General features: G+C 33.3%; 2 protein-coding genes across 3 annotated transcripts; both read left to right on the top strand.

Annotated features, from left to right (window-relative positions):
• Positions 1–7,080: 7,080 nt before the first annotated feature.
• Positions 7,081–10,009, top strand: LOC105133453 (uncharacterized). The gene is made up of 4 exons (XM_011037463.1): positions 7,081–8,008; positions 8,300–8,695; positions 9,150–9,370; positions 9,468–10,009. Exons 1-4 carry the CDS (start codon positions 7,231–7,233, stop codon positions 9,723–9,725), a joined length of 1,653 nt encoding a protein of 550 aa, XP_011035765.1. The 5' UTR covers positions 7,081–7,230; the 3' UTR covers positions 9,726–10,009.
• Positions 10,010–11,941: 1,932 nt separating this feature from the next.
• SS2 (starch synthase 2) lies at positions 11,942–17,953 on the top strand. Of its 2 annotated transcripts, XM_011037462.1 has the most exons (9): positions 11,942–12,545; positions 13,487–13,875; positions 13,921–14,036; positions 14,161–14,225; positions 14,612–14,689; positions 14,792–14,902; positions 15,315–15,359; positions 16,005–16,178; positions 16,701–17,953. In XM_011037462.1, exons 1-9 carry the CDS (start codon positions 12,258–12,260, stop codon positions 17,655–17,657), a joined length of 2,223 nt encoding a protein of 740 aa, XP_011035764.1. In that variant the 5' UTR covers positions 11,942–12,257; the 3' UTR covers positions 17,658–17,953. The 2 variants fall into 2 exon arrangements, with proteins under 2 accessions (XP_011035764.1, XP_011035763.1); XM_011037461.1 differs by having other exon boundaries at positions 11,943–12,545; positions 13,487–14,036.
• The last annotated feature ends 892 nt before the right edge of the window (positions 17,954–18,845 follow it).

Here is an 18,845-nt window from a genome sequence, read left to right as displayed (position 1 = left end):
CAACTAAATTATTTTAATCAAGGTATAAACTCCATGCAAAACACTCACCAACTTAATAACCCGACAAACCAACAATCAAATATCAAATCCTATTAATTTCACAAATTATATTTAAATTGCATACTTTTGCAAACAAATCAATACAAACATAAACATAATTCATGCATCAACATTTAATTTTCAAAAAGCAATCACAACTTTAAAAAATAAATTCATAATTCAAAATGAATAGTAAAATCATTTTAAAATACAAAACACATATCAAACCAAATTAATAGTGACCATACAATCCAAAAATGATACAAAACAACAAACATTTTGTTCTAAATTTCATAGCATTATAATAATTTATCCAAAAAATAATTTGAGGTTATGAATCAACTTTCAATAGTGTTTAACATATCTAAGAACTACTGAAATCAAATATAGAGGATTATTGGAACAATGGTGGTAGGAGTATCCAAATGCCACCACCACTACCAATACGTGGATTCACGTCTCACCACTATAACATTTCTAATTTTAGTAAGGAAGATTTACAAGAATTTTTTTTTAAATGTATATTTAATATTTCACCAAAATTTCTAATGAAATTTTGGCAGAGTTTTTCCTATAATAAAAAGTCTCAGTTATCAACTAAATCTTTTTTACATTTCCAAATAATTTCATCTACCTAATCCAATCATCCTAGAATATTTCCTCATCAATCAATGTTTCTAGAAACAACTTCATTCATACAAATATATTAGCAATCACACACACACACATGCAAAATTCTATATCCTTGAAACTAATATTAAATACAACATACATAAGTGTTAGAGTGCATTTAGGCTACATAATTATAATCCACAACATATGAGCATTTATGTTTACATACTAAGAAAAATAACATTATAGTTTAATATGCATATCCTGATCGAGCCTATATAATTAAAAGATGCAAAAGTAATTTACTCCTGGCATGAATACGATAACCCTTAAAAAAAAATACAACATAGGATGTGTTAATTAAGAATAATTAATTAAATAATTCAATATATTTGAACATTCAATACAACTGAAGTACATCTAAATTCTTCCTTAACCATTCTCATTTTTTTTTTATATATATCATACACGATCCATCTAAAATATGCCCATATCAATATCTATCATGGTTATTGTTAGTTTCCTAATTTCGGAAGCAACAAGTCAAATCTTGAATAGTATTGATATCAATAAATTTTATTGATATCATTACTCTTCAAATTTTGAAAACGACTAATCAAATCTCAAATAATGGTGATATCAATAAACTCTATTGATATCATTAGTCTCCTAGTTCTGGGAACAACTAATCAAATTCAAAAAATACTGATATTAATAAATTATATTGATATTATTAATCTCTCAATTTCGAGAATGGCTAATCAAGTTTGAAAAGTGCATAAATTTTATCTTTTCTTTTCTTTTCTCCTCAAATTGAAGCTTTACACAAAGTTAAACTACCTTAACAATCAAGTTTAAGAAATTAAGCTAAAAATTATAGTTTTTATTGAATGTGTGTATATTGGTAGAAGAAAGCCATTAATACAATCAATTCCTCTGATCCAACTTTTCCATAACACATAACATCTAACATAATAAAATCATGCTAAAAACTAAAATTGAGCTTTGATTATTGTTCCTTACCTTATAAATATAGATTTTTGAAAGAAGAACTACAAGAAACTAGTCATTCCTTCACCCCTCTTTCTCTCCTTTTTTTTTTTTTTTCAAAACTGTCCCTCCTAATTCATTTTTCTTTGATTTTCCCTTCAATTACCTAGCTAAAACTCCTTCTAACCCTTATTTGATCTTTATTTTCAAGTGTATTCTTGTATTTTTTAAGGAAACTTTGAAGAATTTTGGACAAAATCTTCCGTTCTTTCTTTTCTTATAATGATCGACTTTAGAAGCCAAGAGTGCATTTATACTCCCCTGTTTACTAATATTTATTATCATACCCTTTACTTTTAAATTTCAGGTATTTTCGTTTTAACCTGCCATTTATCTTGTCAATGTTCTTAAAAATAAATCATGTTCAAGGGTTTTAATCCTTAAAAATTTATTTCTAAAATAATTATCATTGATATATTTATTTTATTATTATTTATAAAATCTTTATTTTATCAAGGGTTTATAGCCACTGCTAAAGAAGAGTGAGTTGTTGGATTTGATGATCTTCTGTCTCCTCTTTGCTTTCATACTAACGGGGATGCCTACCATTATTCGAGGGAATAAATATGGCCTTTCAAAGCTTCGATCCTCTTATCCCTCTCATTCCTTAGTTTCATTGCTTCAACTATAGGTATTTACTGGAACTGCTGTAGTTTATGGTGGTTGAGGGAGAAAAAGAGACAACAACATGGGAAATGGATGAAGAGGAGTTGCTGGTCATGGTTGTTGGAAGGAGTGATGTTGTACTATCATAGTGGAGGTGTTGACATTGATCTATAGGGTTGGAGAGGAGGGAGCTACTGTTTCAATGGTGATAGAAGGCCGTTAATTTTTTAGTTTTTGGAGGGGCTGTCATTAGAAAAGAAGAGTTTGTGTTGATATGGGTTTTGCAGTGACAAAAAAAATAATATGAGAGAGACCGTGTAAGGGAACTTAAGTTACTAAAAGAAGGGACTCTCAAATGTTGAAAATGACAAAGGAGAGTTCATGAGCTTGGCCTATGAATGAGAACTAGAGAGGCTGGTTTGGTTTGCTTGGACAAAACAAAATAAAATAATGACTTTGATGATGATAATTTCATATCTTAGTAAGACAAAACAGCTAGACAATATAGGAAGAAGGAGATCATGATGCTTGTCATTTTCGGTCTATTGGTGTAGCTCATGGGTCAAAGAGATGCTATCACTGCCATGGGTTTGAAGGAGAAAAATGACTAAAATTATTGATGGGAGGTGATATTTGATGGATAATAAGAAGAAAATGGGTCTTTGTGTGTGTGTGTGTGTGGGGGGGGGGGTTTAAGACTATAAGTTGTGTTTTGGTTAGTGTTTTTTTGATAGTAGGTAAAAAAGTAAACAGAGGGTGGTTCATGAGGATTATGATGAGTGGCAGTGCATCGCAAGGGAGAGAGTGAGTGAGGCAAATAGAGGGTGTTTTTTTGGTAGCTGGGTAAAAGGAAAATAAAGGGTGGTTTATGGTGATGATGACGAGTGGCAGTGCACCACGAGGGAAAGAGTGAGTGAGGCTAATTTATTTTGAATGTGTGTATATTGATAAAAGATACACATTGAGGGAGACAAATGGATGAAGATGAATGTCTCTCTCTTTTTATTTTTTAATCGTGGGTATCTAGGTTAGTTTATCACACTTCGATAAATTTCTCGAGACCCTGAAGTTAATGACCATGTAAGCTTTTAGTAACTCTAGGATTTGTGGCACTCGAAATAATGATTTCTGGAAAGCAAACCTAAAATCACTTGACTAGTTGAGTTATACTCCTTAAGATTAATGTCTCTATTTTCTTTTGCCTATGTATGATAACTCGTAATAAAAGAAAAAAAAATTAGGCTATTAGGGATTTTTGTGTGTGAGAGGAGTGTTTTGATGGTTATGTGTTTTTTTATTTTTTTTAATGCTCTAAGTGATTTGATTCCCCTCTTTTTTTTTTATGAGATTCCTTGAATATTTATAGCCAAAATAAACTTGTCTTTTTTCCTTTCAATTAGTTGATCCCCAAGCATAACCAATGCAAAATCATTTTAATCCCTCATTTTCTTTATTTCCACTTTTGGTCCCTTTGTCCATATTTGTTTTCTTAGTTTTTTGTATTTGGTTTTTTTTAAAAGAAATGTCAATGCTGATTTGATTTGATAAGAAAAAATGTTAAATGATTTTATAATGGACAGTTAATAGTTAATAGTTGAACATGTTGAAAATAAATTTTTGAATTTGTTTTTTCAAAAGATGCTTAAAATATCAAAATGATGCAAACATGTCAATTTTTTTTAATTTTTTGTTGTTTATTTCTATTTTTAATTTTTTTTGAAAAAAAGTAAAAAAACAAATAGTTAAAAAAACTAGGTTATGATAACTTTATTCCAATCTCATGGTCTAAGTTTATTATGTTAATTTAGATTGATTCAACTTATCAAAATGAATATATGTTAATTTAGTTTTTTTAATTAAACTAAATTTTTATTGGTTGTACTAGTTATATTTGAACATGACATATCAACTAGGTTACATAAAACCAATCCCTATATAATTTTAAAAAATAAGTCTATAAAAAAATATATTAACAACACCTAAATATTTTCTTTACACCAAAAAATAAATCTAACCTACAATATATCACAAATAATAATCTAGTAGTTGCTAAAATGTATACTTAACTACTAACGGTTTGATGGTATATTTTGCGTTTAAATTGTTGAGGTTGCGATAAAATAAGATTTGGACTATCAATTTATCTATTGTATTCTCATAGGGGGTGTCATGAAATTTAAAAATATTAAATGCTAAAAACAATTCGATTTTTTTGACCGATAAAAATAAGAAAAAAAATACGAATTGATGTATTATTTAATGTTATCCTTTAAAGAATTTGACCAGAGACACAACCCTGATTCGGAAATCTTGTCTTCTAAATCTATATATTCAAATAGTTAATTAAAAGAGCAATGCTGCATCATTTATCTATTCCCAATTTTTTATAATTATTTTATTTGTAAAAAAGATCAAGTTGTTTCAAAATAGTGTCGTTTAGAGCGTTTATACTAATTGTCAAACTTAACAGCAAACCTTAATTTATCTAATAAATAATGGATTGGTGATATAAAAGACCAAATTAAGAGTCCATGTCTTGTTTTACTACAACTCTAATAATTTAAGAATAAAATATGTCATTAAACCTAAAAAAATGTTATATATTAATTAATTAATTATTATCCCCGCGAGAAGGGGATAAGCCTAAAGAATGGATGGGCAATATCATCAGAGGTTGAAAGATCAAAAAGAAAAAACAGAAGAGAGCTGCGTAGACCAAGCACCACCAAGCTTTCGATGCATATAAATTGTAAATAAAGTCGCGACCTATAACCATAATTAAACTCCAAAAAGTAGCATAGCGTGTAAATTTAAACTTTTGAAAATTTTTAATTTTTTTATTAAAAAATTAATTCAATGTAAAAATTTAAATTCTTACTAAAATTTCAAGATATAATTTATATTATTTTTTAATATAATCATTCAAATAAAAATCTTTTGAAACTTGAAATTTATAAAAATTTATATTATTTTATATTTAATTTTATCACATAAATAAAAATAATGAAATTTAAATTTGTGATTATTTGGTTAACAAAGTTATAATACCATATAAATTTAAAAATTTAAGTTGCTAGATGAGATTTTATAATATAATTTATATTATTTTTTTAATATTATTTTTTTATCATTTTAATATGTTGATGTTAAAAATAAATTTTAAAAAATAAAAAAAATATTATTTTAATATATTTTTAAAATAAAAATCAAATTAAAACAAAATCTTTACTAAACTCTAATTCAAGATTTATTGAAAAAGACCCGTGGAAAAAGTCACGGATGTCCTTCACGGTGTTGCTATCACACAAATTTCCTTGCCGAATTCCCTTCCCCAAATAACTTCAAGCAGTTGAATATTATCCATTCCGACAACGATCTAACATGGTATATACTGTTAAATATCCGTTGGTGTGAGTGAAATACAGGATTGAAGAATATCAGAGAGGGGTATGTGAGGTACGTAGTTAGTTAATTAAGGAAAAATAAGGTGTAAAAGTTATAGACTCAAGTTCATGATTATCCACTAATGATGCAAGACCAGAAACGAGAGATGATGCATCACCTTACGTTCTTCCTGTGTAATGCATCCAGCCCCATTGGCTTGTGCTTGACCTGTTCTTGATTATTACAAATTTGTTCGCTTGTCTTCAACAGTTAGACCATCGTTTTCTTTGTTTAATCATGTTGATGGGGACTTGATGTTGTTCATTTTAACTAAATTTAAAAAAAAAAATAAAAATTTACCCAATCTGCCGTGATTCGATTAGCTTCTCGTCATTATCTCTGTTAATTAATATTGTCCATCCACCAGTAAATTATGTTAGTGTTCTCTCTCACCGGAGGCCTCGAGTTTTGACCTCTTTTCCACGACCAAGATGACGACAGCAGCAATACTGTGTTTCTTCAATGGACATTTTCGTCATCAAACTTGTTTTGGTCCTACCAAAAGATCAAAGACCTTAGAACAATACGAGTAGTAAAGACCGGTGAAGGTCTTAAACCCTGAGGCGCCCATCTGGGGATCAACTTCTTTCTCGAGAGACTTTTTTTAAATAAAGCGAATCACACATTGTTTGTCTGCTGCTTTTTTATTTTCCGATCACCGGAGAGGTGATTAAAAAAAATTGAGATGGAGTTTTTTAGATCAAAAATTTATTTTTAATTCATTTTTATTTTAATACACACTTTAAAAATCTTAATAAACTAATGTATTAACTAAAGTATCCTTAAATCAATTAAAAAATAAATAATCAAAGTAAAGAGAAAATACTCTCAAAATCTTGATCTATTTTTTTTTCTGGAAAACAAAAATTTAAAAATATTTCAATAACACTTTTCTTTTGAATACATTAATTTTAATTTCTAAAAAATAACAAATTTGAGGACGTAACTTGAAAAAAAAATGTTTGATACCCCAATTAAAACAATGAACACTTTTAAAATCCACAATGATTTTATACTCATGCTACGGTACACTCTACAGTAAAACAGCTTTCTCTTTCAGATTCTTGTTAAGGTAGATAGGATCCAAATAAACATATACACAGGTAGGTTACTTTATCTTTCTGGAGATTTAGCAAAATGGATAGTAAAGAGAGGCGGAAAGTATATTGTAAGCCAAGTCTTGTCTTTCTTATCTTGAAAAGGAAGTGAAAATTTCCTAATTATAAATTCATCATGCCCCACTATTAAGTAGTGACAATTATTTAAAATGATTAGAGATTAATGTCAAACAAGGCACTTAATTATTTATCGGTTTCTTGAAAATTTCTGTGTTCTTTTTAAAGACAGGGAGAAATGACACCGAAGGTTAATATGTATATGCTAGCTAGTATGAGAATGAAGCGAACACTCCTTCCTCCTGTAAGAAACTAGGCCTTTCTGAATTTTGGTACTGATTAGAGTCATGAAGTGAGTTTGAGAATGGCTCTCCTTGCGTCCTGCTGGTTAATCGTTGAATCTTTTGTCATCGCTGATGGATTTTTGAAGTGGTTTTATTTGAGTTTCTACATCCATCCCATTTTTCTTTTTGTTTGCCAGATATTCCTTTGGCTCAAGTTGCTTCAAAAATGTTTTCTAGTAGCCATCTTTTATCTTTCCCATGTTGGTCTGTGTGTTTACATCTTCTTCAAAGATTGTGTCGTCTATATATTTTCATTCAGTAGATGCAGGAATATTGAAGATGTAGAAGAGATTGAGAGTTTTGGACCTCTAAAAAGTTTCAAAAATCAAGTTGTCATTTCTTATAGTTGTTCAAGTAGTACACCGTTGCCATGCCAGCTACAGGTATTCAAGCTCAATAAAAATTGGTCCACAGAGAAGAAAGATTCTGGGGGTGATGCAATTCCATGCAAGGATGAAAATATGGAACAGCAGGCTCTTTTCGTTGGTGAAGATGAAAGCATGATCAATGGTCATTTGTCTTCAATTTCTTTTAGTTCCAGGTTTTCCATGACAGCTGAAAGTTTAAACAAGGATGGTGACCTATCATCCGTTAGCAGCTCCAATTCACCTGCTGCCGTAGATCTAGACATGAAGCAATATTCATCATTGGTTGATAGCTCCAATTCACTGGCTGTGGAAAGGGAATTTACGGCCAACTGGAGCAGAGAAGAAGATCATCAAGACCCATTCTACAAGAAATACACCGAAAGAATGAGGTGGTTCGATGTGCTCAACCACGAACGCACAAGTGGAATAAGTGTGTGCTTATCCTTTACATTGTGTTATATAGCTATAGACATTTATGTTTGACTTGGGGTTTTCTCTATATCATTCAAGCTAAACTATTTAATGCCATATATGCAATATTTAAACATGAAGTCATGTAGGGTTTATATATATATATATAGACACCATGGCTAGCATATCTTGTGTCACAGAAAAATCTTAGTCAAGGAGGGGCTGGAGTTTCGAATTTGTCGTTGAACAATATGATACTTACTATATGCAATACTTTATTTCTTGTTGACGTCCAACTTGGGCATTCTAGGTGCAATTCTGAATAGGCAAGTTGGAAATATTCCAAGTTCATTTGAGAGTATGAAGCTGCCTGCTGATATGTCGGTGCCGTTTGTACCATTGAGCAAAATGGAGAAAAGGAAGCTCTTGAAAAGCTTAGAGAGTGATTTTGAGCTGGTATATGTGGCTCAATCATGCTTGTCATGGGAGGCCCTTCACCACCAGTATAGAAAGGTTGAAGCTCTTGCATCCTCTAGCTCTCAAAACGGGGTGTTTTACGATGATGTGGCAGGCGAATTTCAGAAATTTCAAGTATTGTTGGAGAGATTTATGGAAGATGAAAGGTGTGAATTAGGGAAGAGGGATTGGAATTATGTTAGAGGAAGATTTTCTCTCAAGAGTCTTCTCCAAGTTCCCATGGTTTCAGGTATTTTAATATCTTACCTTCTCTTTTCTGACTATATCATTTTACATTACGGATTCATGAGCATGAATCTGAACGGATAACGAAGACAAGGCATGATAAAGCCAATGGATTAGGACTCTAATATTATATAATCAAGTCCTTATCTCCACTGACCGAGCTATGGAAAGATTCCATACACACATGTAATTTTTCTATAATTAATGAACGAAATTGAGTAACGTTTCTATACACACACACACTACAAAGAGCAAAGAGCAACATCACCTTCACTAGATTTCCATTTCACAATTTGGGTCGGCATACGTGGGTACAAATATATTTATTTTCAGCCACAGAATATTGAAATATTAACCTTTTTAGACGTTTTATGCATATGGATCATCTTTTTGTTTCTTAGATTTCATGTGCACGTTTTGCCTGATCTCATGAAGTTTATTAATTTTGGTCCATAAAGGCTTCTATGAGCAAGAAAATGAAGAAATAAAACGTGAAGCCATAAATGTCAAAGAGGTGATGGAAGCCATAGAGAGGGGCATATTAGCATATTGGGTATTTATTAAAACAGATGGTAGAAAACCTTGGTGGAAGTTGAGAAGTTCATTATGGACATGGCCAACTGTGGAGGACCCTAGAGATGTGGGGCTACAAGCTGATCTCACTAGAAAGCTCCAAAAGGTAAATCCCAAGAACAAAATAAACACAACTGTAAGATAATTTTCTTCGAGTCTTTTGCAAGATAATAAACTATAAGTTATGGTTATTATTTGTGCAGAAGGAACTATGGTTGAAAGAGTCACAAGGGAAGCTCAAGTGTTGGTTCAGGAGAGCAGTAAACCCTACCCTAGAAGAGTCACAAAAGAAGGAGATGTTATTCGCAATGATAGACTTGAAGCTGATATCAAGGGTGCTCCAAATGTCTGTGCTCTCCACTTCCCAGCTCAAATGGTGCCAAGAAAAACTAGACGACATAGAGTTCAAGGAAGGCAAGATTGCGAGAACTTGCACTAGCGGTCCCTTGTTTCCTCCTTGACATTTCGTGGGAAATAACGAGATCCAATTTCAGGAAAGCTTGTCTCATGCATGAGTGTCATGTAATTAATACAGCTCTGTATCGTACAAACTCAAGATCAGCAGTGGCCGTCAACCTCTGAATCAATTATATCTTCGCAAAAAATGCATCTGGTTTTTCAACTGAATTGCTGAAACTCCCAAGACATGTATGATCTTGATCAGAAATTCATATGATTGGGCCAATAGCATGTGTCACATCATGAATAAGGAATAATTTGATGAAATCCCTCGACTCTTCTGATAGATTGAGACATTCCAATTGGGTTAATAGAAGTTGTTCTTTTTCATAGCAGTAATGTGCAGTCCTCAAGTGAATCATCTCCTTTCTCACCTTTTCTTTGGCTTAAAAAGGCTGTTTCTTCCCCTTGTTAATTCGAGTAACCCAGCTAATCTCAACCCCTTTTGTAAAGATATGTTTTTTTTTTCTTTTCTTTTTCTTTATCTAGAACTTGTAAAGTGTCAAAGATTAGTGATGAAAAACATGTTTTAGTCATGAACACCTTTTTGGCAGCCCATTTCATTATATTATAACTATAAATACAACTATGGGCTGTTAGTTGAATTATTGATATAATCAATGACACGTGTTGCTATATTTTTTTAATCATTTGGACAATAATTTCATGTTTTAGCTCAATGGCATGGTTAGCGTGTGCATGTAATGTTGAGGTCATGATTTTGAGATTGAAGAATACAATATTTGCTCATATGAGATGAAATACGGTTTTAAACGTCTTTGACTCATGCATCTGAATTTTTTTTATTAGTTTTATAATTTTTTTAATGATTTTTTTTTTGTCTTTTAAGTATAGTTTTGAAATTCGAATCGGCTCGATGGGTCAACTCAAGACCCGGCTGACTCGTGTCTGGATCCGGTTCGGGTCTAAGTAAAAACCTGTCAAGAAGTTGGCCTGGTGAAACCCGGTTGACCCGGAGGATCGACTAGGAACCCGGGTGACCTAGGCAAACTCCACTAAGACCCGACCTCTTTTTTATATATATACATAGCTAGAAATGACATCATTTGTTTTGACATTTTAAAATATCAAAAGTTTTGACTCAAAACGATGTAGATGGAGGATGAATGATGCAAAATTACAGAAAAAGATAACAAGAAAAAACAATTTCAATCGCATAGCTGCTGTGCTCGTAATACACCTCCATCCCAAATACAACATCCCCTTCGTAGTGATCCCTATTCGCTCTTGTAGATTTCATTAAAGATAAGATCCTACATCAAGACATGATTAGAAAATCCTCTCTTTAAAATTCTGTACGAGAATATCAATATTGTTATTGATGCACAATTGATGGTGTGTGTGTGAGATTTTTTTTCCCTCTTTACCTTTTATGGTTAATTTAAAGAAAATATCTATTTGTGATTGATTATTTATTTGTGGTTGGAAAGTTGAAAGGCAGATTGATGGGAGAGAGATAAGAGAGAGGAATTGTATTTATTGAAGTTTTTATTTGATTTTTTTTGGATTGATCCAAGTAAACTCGATTTAACCCATCTACCCGTGACCTGGTTAACCACTGGAGTTTTAAAACTATACTTTTAAGTTTTTTTTTATTTTACTTTTTAATATTAAATTTAAATTAAATTTATTTATTTAATATTAAGTTAATTTAGATGAATTTTCTTTTTATCTTTTGTATTTTTTGATATTAAATAAAAAAATAACTCAATACCCTACTCAAATTACCAGCTTGAAAGATTGATTAGGATAAACTTGATATTTTTTCTTTTAATTTTTTTAACTTATCAAATTTATAAGATTATATCACAAAACTTATTCATAATTTAACTTTTTTATATTGCAAAAAACATTCCTGTGAAAGCACGGACGATCAACTATTTTACTACAACTTTTATTTTTTTTATTAATTTATGCCATAGGAAATCAATTACAAAACCAAAAAAACTTTTAAAATGCAAAAGCATGTGACCTTTTAAGACTTTCACCTTATGAAATTCACCTCCTAAATTATGAACCTAGCGGTGGCATCGACTGGACACTATTCATGGATCGTAGCTGGAGAATCTCACGTTTTAAATTCAAGGAAACTTATTAATTCATATGTTTTAAATTCTCTACGCATTTTCTTGAGGCCACCTTTTAAAGTAGCCCAGGCCCACACTTGATCTGTCCCTGAAAAACTGTAGACCAGTAGCATATGTGGCTCAATCCGAGGCCAATTTGAACCTCAATGTCGTATTTCAATGATTTCCCCTAAGGTGGTTCCCATCTCAACGACCTCCAGAGAAAGATTTTCCTGTTTCTTTGTTGTTACCTCTCTGCTGTCTACCCTCTAGAATCTGTATCATATTTAACTCAATCCTCCCAGAATCCCAAGCCCTCAATTGGGCCTGTTTCTCTTCATCTCCTCAACCTGGTCTCTCCCAGTTTTCACTGAAACGGTCCCAGCTTCCTGAGCCAGTGAAGTCTTGTTGTTAGTTCTGTTTGCGCCAATTTATCAAATAAATACAATGTCTTCTATAGGATCACTGCCTTTTATTATTGAAACAACCAAAGCAGAAAGTCCTGTTCTTCTTTCTCGCAAAAACAAAAATCGACACAAGTTTTCTTTTTTCACGTGCAGAACAAAAAAGTCTCTTAATTTAGCTGTTTTTAATTATGGGTTTTCTTCGAAATCTAAGCCTGTGAGAGCTACAGTTGAAGAAGGTGCGAGTGGTGATGAATCAGAAGATGCACTGCAAGCCAGCATTGAAAAGAGCAAGAAGGTTCTTGCTATGCAAAGAGACCTACTTCAGCAGGTAATCTATTGTGTTTTTCTTGTTTAAATGCTTGTAATGTTACAAATTCATATTTTTCTAGCGCAAATTACAATGTAATGACTGTTGTAGACTCTGAATTTAGGTGCTATAGGCCGTGGATTGCATTTTTTCCCTTTTTGGTTGTCCAAGATGAACTTTTGAGGAGCATTACAGATTGAATATATCATTAAGCATCTCCCGTAAAAGAATATTAGGAGTCCCTTGTTTCAATTTTCCTCATCGTAAGCGGAAAGTGATGAAATGCTTTTGCTGGACTATTAAAATATTTAATAGCCCCTTTTTAAAGGGTGCCTTTTGAATTATGTATTGAAGAAGCTTACTTATCGTTAGAGAACTGAAACACATCCAAATAAAACTGAAAAAGCGGTTGGTGAGAAACTGTACCGCTGCATTAGGTGGTTAGATGATTTCTCCCTCAGTTGCATTGAACTTGTGATGAACGTACCTCTTTAATGTCTAGAATTTGATAAATTTTAGTGACAAAAAAATAGGTTGAGTGAGAGATAATCTGTTTTCTTTTCCTGTATTCATTTTAGATACTGTCAGGCTTTTGAATACCTTGTGGTGGTGGTTCTCTTTCTGTGGACGAGAGTAACACTACTTCTTGGTTGGTTGTAATGTTTTTGGTCTCTAGTGTAGGTCTTTCACGGCCTAATGATCGACGGGTCGATTGTTTCTTAGACTCCCATTAGTCCCCATGAGTATAGTGACTTGGTAAGCTATTGGTATATGGATGTTATTTCAAATTTCATAGACCCACTATTGGAAACCTGAAAGAACTTAGTTTTATCTAATGCAGTTCGTGATATTATTTGTTAATTTAGTTGTACCTTCCAAACTCAATATCAGCCATCTGATTGGTTTCCTTTCAATGAGTAGTCAATTTGAATGCTTTTGTTGATGGATCATGTCATTTGCAGATTGCTGAGAGAAGAAAAATGGTTTCTTCTATAAAAAGTAGTATCATTGACTCAGAAGTAGATGAAGTTCCTTCTGAGCAGAGCGAGGAATCTTCTCCAAATCAGGACCATGCTTCAAATAGTGGTCAGGGTGTTCATGAAAAACAGAATGGCAGCATTCTTTGGAAAAACTACGTCCACTCAACTGCAGATGAGGTACCAGAAACTTCATCTTTAGATAGTAGTAAAGGTTATGATGATGATAAAAGGGAACTTGAGCAGCAACTACATCCTAAAAAGGCTTCTTCTCAGGAGGATTCTTCCAAACAGTTGAAAGTCGCTTGTTCAGAGAAAGTTTGGTCAGACAAGCTGCCTTCCTTTCTTTCAAATACCTCAGAAATATCAACTACTAATGAAAAACAAGAAAATGTCAATGAACCTATATTGCCAGAGATTAATAGCATTGAAAATGATCCTGCAACTGAAGACATTTTACCCCCTCCATTGGCTGGTGCCAATGTCATGAATGTTATTTTGGTGGCTGCAGAATGTGCTCCATGGTCTAAAACAGGTCTTTTATCTTGACCATATGTAGCTTGAGATGGAAAATCATTTCTGGTGTGTGTGCGCGTGAGTGCATGTAATTGTGTCCTTTACTATATTCACTCTAGACTGATACGAATAGGGTCTTTCAGGTGGGCTTGGAGATGTTGCTGGGTCTTTACCAAAGGCTTTGGCTCGGCGTGGACACAGGGTTATGGTATCATAACTCTTCTTTCTGTAATCAAATGAGCATTAGACTAATGCCTACTTGAATAAATGAAAGAGAATTGATTTTACTAGAAGTTCTGCGTTGAGTAATAATGAGTTGAAGGGGCAGAAATGTTCATAATTCAGTTCCTAAATATTTCTCAGTAAGCTATCAACAAAGTAAACAATCCAAAGTTTGAGAACCTTTACATGCTTGGTTCCAATTAGTGCACTCTTTAGATGTACTTGACAGTTTGGTTTACATCATTAATTCTATCAAGGATTCATGATTTTCAGAAAAGGAATCCTGGAGCTTGATGTTCGTTTAATAAGTAAATATTGATTTTATGCTTTGCATTTTTCTTTTTTCATTCCTCTGTTTGTTCTTTCTTTTAGGTTGTGGCTCCTCGGTATGGCAACTATGCAGAAACTCAGGATATTGGAGTTCGAAAAAGATATAAGGTGGATGGTCAGGTGCGCAACAGCTGCAGCATTTATTCATAATTGACCTCCCATCATATTGTTTAATGATATAGATACTGACAAATGCAATAACAAGGTAATTTCTCTTTTCAGGACATAGAAGTAACATACTTCCAAACCTACATTGATGGTGTGGATTTTGTTTTCATTGATTCTCATGTATTTTGCCATATAGAGGGTAATATATATGGAGGAAGCCGATTGGTAAGATAGCTTGTTTTCAATTGTAATTGTATATGATCATTAAAAAGTGTAATTTTTGTTCTAGATAACCTAATTTTATTTGATTATTAAAAGGTGTATTTTTGTTCTAGATAACCTATGCTGTGATCTAGAGAAAAGAAATGATGATATGCCATGGTCATGCTATGGCAGATTAGACAGAGCATGAACTCCATACAGGAGTTCATCTCATTATATGTTGAATATTCTTATTTTAACCTTCTACAGGGACAACAAATGGGATTCTTATATCCATGCTTTGAGCATCTCAAATGAATATGACAGATCAGTTTTAAACATGTGAAAGATTTCAGAATTATCCTTTACTTTGATTTTCTAGTCTTTGCTATACGTGGATTGGAGTCATCTTACTTGTCTTGATTTTCATGGCCAGGACATTTTAAAGCGCATGGCATTATTTTGCAAAGCAGCTGTTGAGGTATGTTTTTACTACAGGCATTCCCTGCAAAATCTGCTTTGTTAGATATATCAATCCTAAGATATTATCGTTTAATGTTGATTAAATCATGTCACTAATTTATATTGAAGATTGGTGTAGACCAGTATCTTTACTGTTTTCTAAAGGCTGCAATTCTGTAATATTTTTCCTTTGGACTTTGGACATGCATGAATCCAAACAATTGTCAGAAATAATTTGTTTCGATTAATATTTTGAATTATGTATTCTTATGTTTTAAGTTTCCTGATTTTTTTGGGAGGATTCATATAGTGGTTTATCCCACCGACATATTTGAAAATCAGCCATGGGCAGTTTATTGGTACCAGGAGAACCATTGCAATGTTCTAAAATCTAAATTTCATGTGTGTCTTAAAAGCTAAGTTCCTTATTTATATAGTTGAAGTAATATTAAGAAGCAAGAAATATTGGATTGTTGTATGCATGACAAAAAGCAGATTGATAAGCATGGTCTCAAAGTATAAATAACATATGAGTTTTCAGTTTAACAGTCAAGGTGGCTTCTTTATATAGTTTTTATGGTTGAATTTTTATTTTTATGGTTGAATTTTTAACCCAAATTTTCATCTTATCTATGTAATTTAATGAAGAATTGATGATTTCCAGGTTCCTTGGCATGTTCCATGTGGTGGTGTCTGCTATGGAGATGGAAATTTAGTTTTCATTGCAAATGATTGGCATACTGCTTTGTTGCCAGTGTATCTGAAGGCGTATTATCGGGACAATGGTTTAATGAAATTTACAAGATCCATTCTTATAATTCATAATATAGCACACCAGGTTTGTTCTCCGCTTGATGAGGTTAATTTTATTTTCCTAGAGAGCACCAATTTCTACATATGCTACATTCACTACCCTGATTTTGTCCAGCTGAAAATATTTTCAGAGTTAACTTGATAGCATGAAGAAAAAAGATTTCCAAGAGAATGGGTACATAAGAGAATGGAGTACATGGAAATTGAATCAATCACTGAAAAGAAAATGGTTTAATTGAATAATCAATCCCTGTCCTACTAAGCCAACCAGGTGTGACTGGCCAGTGTCCCAACTTGAATAATTTATCCTCATAGCATGGAATGCTGCGGAAGACATATTTAGAATTAACTGGAAAGATGCATCAAACGTCCTCTTCCTCAGTTATTGTTTCCAAGTTCTGCTTGTCTGTCTCGAGCATATCTAATAAAGTCAGAAACAACATCAATAATGTTAAACTTAGATTGTTATTGATATATTACACAGATGTCTTTGTAGAAGATTAAAACTTTGATCCTTTTATGACTTGGGAAACTCTGTGGCTTCTAGGGTCGTGGACCAGTGGATGATTTCTTCCATGTGGATCTGCCAGAGCACTACATTGACCTTTTCAAACTGCATGATCCTGTTGGTGGTGAACACTTCAATATCTTTGCAGCTGGTCTGAAGGCAGCGGACCGTGTGGTTACTGTCAGTCATGGATATTCCTGGGAGCTTAAAACTTCTGAAGGTGGTTGGGGTCTGCACCACATCATAAACGAAAATGGTTGGAAATTTAGTGGCATTGTGAATGGCATTGATACAAAAGAATGGAACCCACTGTTTGATGTTCACTTGACCTCAGATGGTTACACCAACTACTCCCTGGAAACACTGCACACTGGCAAGCCTCAATGCAAGGCAGCCTTACAGAAGGAGCTTGGTTTGCCTGTTCGTCCAGATGTCCCCATGATTGGTTTCATTGGAAGGCTGGATCAACAGAAAGGAGTTGATCTCATAGCTGAGGCAGTTCCGTGGATGGTGGGCCAGGACGTGCAACTAGTCATGTTGGGCACTGGCAGACAAGACCTGGAACAGATGCTTAGGCAGTTTGAAAATCAACACCATGACAAAATCAGGGGATGGGTTGGTTTTTCTGTAAAGATGGCTCACAGGATAACTGCTGGTTCAGATGTTTTGCTCATGCCATCACGATTTGAGCCTTGTGGGCTGAACCAACTATATGCTATGATGTACGGAACCATTCCAGTCGTCCATGCTGTTGGGGGACTACGGGATACCGTGCAACCTTTTGATCCGTTCAGTGAATCCGGGCTTGGGTGGACATTTGATGCTGCTGAAGCACATAAATTGATACATGCACTTGGGAACTGCTTATTTACCTACCGAGAGTACAAGAAAAGTTGGGAGGGACTCCAAAGACGAGGGATGTCTCAAGATCTCAGCTGGGATCATGCAGCTGAGAAATACGAGGAAGTACTCGTTGCTGCCAAGTACCAGTGGTGAGTGTCTGTCGCAGTGGCCCAGCCATTTTGCTGAGATCAGGGCAGGCAGTTCAGTTGACCTTCCATGTGCTACTACATAGTTCCCTTGTAATTATCCATGTCATGAGTTGAGTTTTCCTTTTCCTTATAAAATAGGAATTGATATTAAAAACCAATTATTTCCTATTTCAATTTTTCAAATGTAACCAGGTAACTATGTTATTGTAATAATATAGAAGTCCTTGATGCAAGAAATAAACAAAAATAACAGGATGTAGTGTGCATTTGCAGCTTTATTTCTTGTTCTGAATGATGCTTCTCTCTAATTTCTTGGTTATTTTCGAGTCTTGTATTCTTGAGACCACCCAATTTCCGGCCAGCAACGACCTCAATCACATAACTCTTGCCGCAGGCCTATACCAGAAATTGTATCACGGGGTACAAAACCTTCGGACATTCACACCAATTCTTCGTTATCGCAAACCCCTCGTAAAAGACGACGTCAAATTCTGAAATCCGTACTTTCAAGTGTCCACTGCAATTGTTCACACAAAGATATTGACCTGTTACGAACCCGAGGTCATTATCGCTTTGGATCATGGGATGATAGTTACATGTGATTAATACAAAGAAGAAGAGGCGGGAAGAAGTTACAGATGGATTATGGCAATGGATGTTCGGCAATTTCAGTAGTTATAGGTAGTTGATAGACTGTTGTTGTTAGTTAGTCCAGTTGGAGATGAACCAGTTGTTTAAATAAAATTATTTTATAAAAAAATATTTTTATTTGAGGTTAGTTTAAAAAAAAATATATTTAATATATTTACTTTATAGTACAGTTCAGCCAAGATGATTTCTATATAGCAAAAGAAAAGAAAAAAAGAAAAAAAAGGGGAAGAAGAAGGGGAAAAGCAGGATACCCTGCGTGGCGGTTCTGAAAAGTTGTAAATTCTCTTCTTATTTTTGAAGCAAAATGATGAGTAGCTAGTAATAAATCTATTTTGTCAGTGAAGGAGACAGGAAAACACTCCCCGAAAAGGAAATTCAAAATCCTTTTTAGAAAACTAAGTTACAACTTAGTTTTAAATAAACCCACAATAATAAAAATATAGTTAATATCTATCTAATACTTAATAATGTTTTATTGTAAATGTAATTGTCACCGCAGTTAACTATATATTAAAATGTAAATGTAATGTTTTATTTGGAA

The sequence above is a fragment of the Populus euphratica genome, unplaced genomic scaffold (genome assembly GCF_000495115.2).
Source record: "Populus euphratica unplaced genomic scaffold, PopEup_1.0 scaffold129.1, whole genome shotgun sequence".
Taxonomy (NCBI): Eukaryota; Viridiplantae; Streptophyta; class Magnoliopsida; order Malpighiales; family Salicaceae; genus Populus; species Populus euphratica.
Note: the sequence above shows the minus strand (reverse complement) of the source record. Positions and strands in the feature narration are given on the sequence as shown.